The following is a 7729-nucleotide window of genomic DNA, read 5'->3' on the forward strand; positions in this document are numbered from 1 at the left end:
GCAGCCACCACGCAGGTGTAGCTCTCTGCTGCCATGCAGCAAAGCGGGACCAGGACCTCCAGAGCTCTGACTTTTAAGAGAAGCTGGGTGTCTGGAATTTCGCATGAAGTCTACAAATATTTACGTTAGTAATTAACTCACATTTTTAAAACAATGTTAGGATGATCAATGCTGTGCCAAACAAAACACATCTGTGTGCAGGATTTGGCCCACAGAGCGCAACCTCCAAAAGATGCTAAATTTTAAAGACTGCAATAAATCTGTGGTACGCCAGGATGACTCATTCCTCTATAATTATATAGTTACATATATTACTTAATTATACATTATATAATTGTTATTAATTATTATTATTTGGTTATAGATGTAATCTATATAGAATCTGTTTGTAAGGTTAAAGAACATCACATAGCTAATAAGTGGCCAAAAAAAAGTAAAGCCCTCCAAATCTTAGGTCCACAGGAATGCAGCCAGCCACTCAGCTAGCTGCCTCTCAACATTATCACCCTTCTGTGTTCAGTGCAATTGCAAAGATGAGGTATCAAAAAGCAGTCACATACCTTCCTGTCTTTGTGCCACTGCTGATGCTCCAAAATTATTGTCTTAATATTATCAAAGAAATCATCCTTTACCAAGCTGAGGGTTTTGTTTGGATTGGACTTATCGGCTGAAATTACATGTTTCATGTTCTGATAAAGATCATGAACATTCAGCATTTCCTAAAGGTGAAAACATGAGTCTTTTATTCAGTTTTATAGGAGAAACTTACAGGCAAAACCAACACAAAATAAAATGGCATTCCAAAGTGACTCTGTTGATAAGGAATAACATGCCACAGTATATTGAAAACAGTATTTAATAAAGAGGCTGCTTTCCAAAGGTATGGATTCATTCAATTCAACTCAACAAACATTAAGTAACATACACTGCATGAGGAAAGACTAATGGTTAATAAATGATTGAATTCCTGGATATAACAAAAATTATTTGTAGTATAACATATCATTAAATATCACTACTGATAATAACTAAAATCCCATTTTTATTTTATATTGTCATACCAAGGATATGCACATAGTTCTTTATGCTCAGCTGGAAGTTCCTGTATGATTCACCTAATCCCCACAGAGATGTGCTGGCTTTCACACGTCTCAAAGCCTATGTGCCTGTACCCAAAACTTCATCATTGCTTCAGTATTAAAAGTTAGGATTAAAAATATAGAGGGGATTTATGACACCATTTGAGGCAATGTTCATTAATTAGACCCTTCTCCCCCAGAAACCTTCAGCTAAATCGGCAGATCTATGGGGTAAGGAGAAAGACAGCACACTTAAGAAATCAAATAAAAACTGGTATTGGGACTTGGCTCAAAGTTCAGCAGGGAACTAGTGACATCTGAGTCATCCCTAAGTTGGGCTACTCAATTCATTTCTAGATTTTGACAGAATAACAGACATCTGTTCAAGGAATCAGAAACTGCTCAGTGGTGGTGAGTGCTCATACATGCAAGATCTTCAAAGGGGAACAATGTCCAGACATGGGGAGCCCATAACTTTTTACAGTTTACCATGTGCTGTACTCCCATTATTTTACCACATGCAGGGGAAATACAGGGGAAAGACCGTTAGCTGGACCTGGTTTTGGCCTGAGTTCTGTCACTTGCTAGACTGTGACCTTGAGCAAATCCCTCAATTTGAGAATCATGTTCCACAATTGTACAAAATTAAGCAATGCCACCTAACCCACTGTAAAAATAGTAGTTGATTTTATGAAAGTGAGAGTGTTCTGTATAATGTACCAATAAATCGCTATACAAAATTAAAGTGTTAAGACATAAAATAAAGTGCTTGGACTCTGGAGCCTTATAGACTTGGACATTCAAATCCAGTGTCTACACCTTACTTTATTTACTTTTAAATATGTTTTTACTGATTTTTAGAGAGAGAAGTGAGAGGAATAGAGAAATAAAAACATCTATGAGAGAGAAACATCGATCAGCTGTCCCCTGCACATCCCTTACTGGTGACCTCTTAGTTCATGGGTAGACACTCAACCAGTGAGCCACACCAGCCAGGCTGCACCTTACTTTTTGCAAATTACATAACTTCTCTGAGCCTCAGTTTCCTTGTTTTTAAAATCAGGAAAATACCACCTCCTCTGCAAGGTTACTATCATGATTAGGGAGATAACATAAACATTTAACATAGTTCCTGGTACATGTTGAAAACTCAGCACATAATGGCCATTATTATAATTGTATAAATGAAAAACAAAAAAGACTTAGAAATAAAATAATTAGCTGAAGGTCATATTTAAGTAGCAGAGTTCGAATTAAAAATCAGATGTTTGATCCAATATCCTATCCTCTTCATTTTAACCACAAAACTAAAACCAATGAGTGGGAGAATCACGACCAGAATTCAGGTCTGCTGACATGGAGACATAAAAGCATTTGCAAGTAGAAAAGTATTAAATTTAAGGATTATCAATGAGTATGGGTCAAAGGCTAGACAAGGACATGACAAGTAGAATTAACAGAGGTATTGAGAGAAAAGGCTCTCAAAGCAGATCTGTGACAAGCCAAAGATGTGAGATAAAGTCAGGATGACTTCAGACTCCTCCATTCCTAGAAGCTTCTAGGAGTAGGCATCCCATAGCCTGGCCCTCCTCTCCAATCACCCTAAAAGATAGACCTTTGTGCATCATCCCAGCTCTGTTCTCTTCAATCTTCCTAGTTTTCAATAGTGGGTTTTCAAATAAGCATTGTAAAAAGGAACTTAGAAAATAAATACACATTGTTAAAAAAAAATAAACTCACTTTAAATTCTTGTTTTATCACCTACCTAAAAAGTCAAATACAAATGTGGTTTCAGTATCTGAATCTAAATATCTTGAGTTGAAATCCAGTCTTCTATATCTTTGTTTCTTACTGTATTTTGTGATTTATTCCATAAACTTTTATATATTTAGGGTGCATTATTTCTGATACTTTAGAGAAAATAATATTCATTCTATGGTTAAAGTCATTAAAAATTTTTCAGTATCCAGTAGATAAAGGTATAACCTCAATATATAGTTAACAATAAAATGATTTATTTTTAAATTTCAAGAGAATAAAAGAAATTTACCTCTAATACATCAGAAGTGATAAGTTTCATTACACGATCATTTGGTTCCTTAAATTCTTCCGTAACTGGAGTTCGCTGAACTTTTTTCTTCATTCTAAATGACAGCTATTTGATAAAGAATGTCTTTTAAAGTATATTTTTAAATATGGAAATAAGTAAGACAGCAGCAAAAATTGTCTATCAGTAAACATGGATGAAACAAAAGCAGCACTATGTACATATTAAATAATCCATTTTTAAAGACTGTTAGAGATAATCCTTTTGAGATAATCCTTAAGATACCATGCCAAGTACTTACAGATTCCGATATTCAAAGAAGTTCCATTATTTGCCAGCTGATGGCAGAGCCAGAACTAGAACCTAGTGCTCTTCTAATGTAGTTTCTCAATTGTCATAAGATCAAAGAGATATCATATTTTATTAGTGGAAGTTTCAACTTTTCACCAACTGACATTAAAATTCTTTGGTCGTCTTTCAGCCGTATCCTCTCTGATGTTTGAATAAAGAATGAACAAATGCAGATACTGAATTTAATGTCCTCTCCTAACAATCTGCCTAACAGATGGCATTCGGAAATGCACTGCATTTAAAAGCAGAGCCTGAATTTTGATTGCAACAAAAAGTAATCAGGAAGCATTTTCTCCTATTTTAGGAAGCCTTTCTATAAGTACTGGAAACTATATAATAATCTCTCCACATTATGGAGACTGAAGCACTTTATGGACAATGAACTATAATTTCTCATTTTGAAGAAACAATTTATTTTAGGTAACATACCAATTTGGGCATTGCTGTAAAGTGAAATGCTTTGTCTAGTCGTAGCTTCCTAAAAATATAGGCTACATCAAAATGTTCCGAATTTATCAAATCTTGTTGAAATTTTAAAATTTCATCCCAGTCCCTCAGGGCAACTCTAATCTGCAAACAAGAGAAGCAAAAAAGTCGTTACTAAATGTAAATCTTCTTTCACAAATGTTTTATATTTTTAAACACTGGCATTTCTGTATACATCAAGTTTGTTATAAAAATATTGTACCCGTTTATGTTTCTGCTGGTGGAAAACAACTCATCAAGTATTACCTTTTGTTTTGGTTGACACAGTTGGGTGTTATATAATCCATACAGCAGATACAAAGCACCAACTCGGATCTGGAAGGCGTATGGAGGTAAAAAATATCGCCAAGCCAAAGCTAAAGCTTCTTTTGTAAATGTGTTCTTTTCTAAATTTCTCATTTTGCCACTAGAAAACAAAGAGAAAATATGTTACGACTTTAAGTAAATAAGTAATGAACAAAAATTACAAGAGGTATATTCTAGCAGCTGCTAGAAATTGGGTGGGCGTTCCACATCTAATCCCTTCCTGATTCAAGCACAAAGACCTAACCTTTGGTTGTATTTCCTCCACTGAGGCATAGGTGTACACTAGGTAAACATGATGCATCTTCCTAAAGCATCAATTTGACTTGCTGAATTAGGGAGCAAAGGGGGTGGGGGATGCATATTATTCCTGGTTAAGAATTTATATCCTATATAAAAAAACCTAATATGCTAAATGTCCGGTTGTCCACTCAACCAAAGCGTAATATGCTAATGATATGCTAAGCCTAATATGCTATGTGTCCGGTTGTCCACTCAACCAATCAAAGCGTAATATGCTAATGATATGCTAAGGCTGCTCAATCGCTCGCTATGATGTGCACTGGTCACCAGGGGGCAGAGAGTTGACCGGTCGATCAGCTGCTATGACGTGCACTGATCACCAGGGGGCAGATGCGAGTCGACCGGTCGATCAGTTGCTATGACGTGCACTGATCACCAGGGGACAGACGCTCCAACCATTAGGTTAGCTTGCTGGGGACTGAGCGAGATGAGCCGAACATGCCCTGGAGCCCTCCCGCGGCCCCTCCCCCCTGCTGGCCCAGCCCCCAATGGGCCCCCATCGAGGCAGGCCTGCCAGACCCCACCCTCTAGTATCAAAATAAGCATGATTATGTTACAGAATAAAATACACAAGCTACATGTATTTTAATATATAATGGATATTTTCCCCAATACTCTCAGGGATTCACACTAAACCTCATTTGTCTTGGGACACCTAGATAAAAAAAGTTAGAGACCATAAATACATCCCACCCCCTCCTTTCAATTCTTCAGGGCAAAGCTCACTTAAGTAAAGAAGGAACAGGAGCAGGATAGGAAAGTATACTCCACTTTACTCGCAAAGCCTGGGCTCTTCAAATAATAAATACAATAAAAGAATGCAAAATACCTACTTTAAGGACAGGCAACCAAAGCAACTTCTAAAGAAAATCCCCTACTCCTCAAGTGGTCTATATTTTTCCCCTCATTTTAGTTTTTTCTCATTAGCTAAAAAATGAGGTAACCCCAGCAAAATGTTCCTGAACTACCACATTTCCCAAGAGGATTACAGTGAAAGATAATGGGTTTTGCAAACAGGCAAACATATAGGTTTCCATACCTGCTTTACCACCTACTTACTAGCTGTGTGATCAGGGAGAATTACTTAACCTCCTTAAACCTCATTTTCCTCATTTATAAAACATCCATTATACCAGTTTCTCAGAGTTGTTCTATGGATTAAATACGTTAAGCTATAAATGCATTACATGTAGTAGCTATTAAAAAATAGTCTCTCTCCTATCATTAATTGTACAACAAGCAGCTCTCCACCCTCTATCCCCTGCAATGAACAAACTGCATAGGTAATCATTTTACATCAACAGAGAGAAAAAAGATAACTTTTACATTTTATTCAGCAAATTTTTAATCACAAGAACTCATTCATTCAATTACTTAGCCTTTTCAATATTATATGCATTATGCTAAAGGATACCAGATGCATCCAGTCATTGTCCTCACAGAGCTCTGTGTAATGGAGGGAAAAATCTATATAATAAAAACCTAAGTGAGCATTATGGCAGAACGACCAGAACAACCAGTCACTATGATGCACACTGACCACCAGGGGGCAGATGCTCAACGGAGATGCCCCCTGGTGGTCAGTGCGCTCCCACAGGGGGAGCAACACTCAGCCAGAAGCCAGGATCATGGCTGGCGAGTGCAGCAGCGGTGGTGGGAGCTTCTCCCACCTCTGTGGTAGCGCTAAGGAGCAGTGAGCCAAGTGGTAAGGAGCAGCGAGCAGGTGGGCAGTAAGGAGAGAGGGGTCCCGGGCTGTGAGAGGGATGTCCGACTGCTTGCTTAGGCCCGCTCCCCATGGGAAGCGGGCCTAAGCCGGCAATTGGACATCCTCCAAGGGGTCCAAGACTGCGAGAGGGCACAGGCCAGGCTGAGGGACTGCCCCCCTCTAGTGCACGAAATTAGTGCACCAGGCCTCTAGTTTAAAAATAATAGCAATAATGAACATTTACTGAGCACTTGGAGTGCACTTAACATATATTAATTAGCTCATTTAATCCTCAGAACTACTCTATGAGGTATTACCATTGTCCCTCTTTTACAGGTAAGGGAGCTCAGGCCAGTAACTTACCAAAAGTCACAGTAGGTGGACTCTGATTCACATCAGGCAGGTGGGCTCCATAATCTGTGCTCTTTAACACTAACAATGTCTTTTAAAACTACACACTTATAATAAAATGCACTTAAGTTGAGAGATAAAATAAGCAGAATGCTATAGGAAAAAAAGAGCAGTGCCCCTTACTTAGCCTAGAAGGGCGAAGGAAGGCTTCCCTGAGGAACTGTCATTTGAACTTAAACCTGAGTAAGGAATACAGTGGCCAGGCAAAGGGCGTGGGGGGAAAGCTCCAGGCTGAGCAAACGCCGAAGGTGGAGGACCACAAACACCGGCAGGGCTGGAGCGAGAGCATGCCTGGAGGGGATTGGTCCATGAAGCTGCAGAGAAGGGCAGAGGCCAATCACAGAGGGTCTAGCCAACCACAATAGGGAATTTGAGCTGCATCCCAAAGGCCACAGAAACCACTGGAGGGTTGTAAGCAAGGGAGTGACATGATCCAATGTGCACTTTAGAAAGAGAACTCTGGTTGTTATAGGTGAAATGAATTCAATCGTGCTTTTTGTCTTTGCTTGGGTGTTTCTTTTGTTTTGAAATATGGGGGCTCTAGAAGAACCAGCCTGGAGAAGGGCAAGCGATGGGGGCCTAGGTCAGGCTGGGGCGGTGCAGATGAGAGGAGGGTTGAAAAGGGCGGCCAGGCAGAAATACATATTCGGGAAGAGGCCGCAAAAGGATGCAACCGAAGCCAATGAAATCGCCCAAGGAAATCGTGTCACGGGCGCACTAAAGACTCGGGAGAAATGGAGGTGGATTCCAGAGGCTGCCGCTGCTCCAAGCGCTTCCCAGGTGCGGCGACGGGAGGCGGGAGGTAGGCGGAGGGAGGAGGGCTGCAACTACCTACGCCGCGTGGGAGCGGACGTGGGGAGAGAGAGAGAGGCGGGAGCAGAGAAACACCCACCAGAAGATGGTCCCAAACTTCATGCTCCTCCAGAGCGCCGAGAAGTCCTCGAAGCGCACGCTGTCCGTCTCCTGGAAGCGGCTGAGCAGCTCCTCGCAGTCGGCCTGCAGGCCTGGAGGGGCCCCCATGCCTGCAAAGCCCGCGCGCTCGGT

General features: G+C 40.3%; 1 protein-coding gene across 2 annotated transcripts in view; it reads right to left on the minus strand.

The window, feature by feature from the left end:
* The window catches only part of SNAPC1 (small nuclear RNA activating complex, polypeptide 1, 43kDa), a 23059-nt gene extending 15336 nt beyond the window's left edge, over positions 1-7723 (minus strand). For both annotated transcript variants that reach the window (XM_005874044.2, XM_005874043.2), the window contains exons 1-5: positions 7578-7723; positions 4210-4369; positions 3907-4047; positions 3130-3234; positions 561-719 (exon numbers count right to left, since the gene is read on the minus strand). In XM_005874044.2, coding sequence (XP_005874106.1) covers positions 561-719; positions 3130-3234; positions 3907-4047; positions 4210-4369; positions 7578-7705 — 693 coding nt within the window. In that variant the 5' untranslated portion in view covers positions 7706-7723. The remainder of the gene's footprint in view (positions 1-560; positions 720-3129; positions 3235-3906; positions 4048-4209; positions 4370-7577) is intronic.
* Between the last annotated feature and the right edge of the window lie 6 nt (positions 7724-7729).

Source organism: Myotis brandtii, unplaced genomic scaffold (genome assembly GCF_000412655.1).
Source record: "Myotis brandtii unplaced genomic scaffold, ASM41265v1 scaffold423, whole genome shotgun sequence".
In the NCBI taxonomy this organism is placed as follows: Eukaryota; Metazoa; Chordata; class Mammalia; order Chiroptera; family Vespertilionidae; genus Myotis; species Myotis brandtii.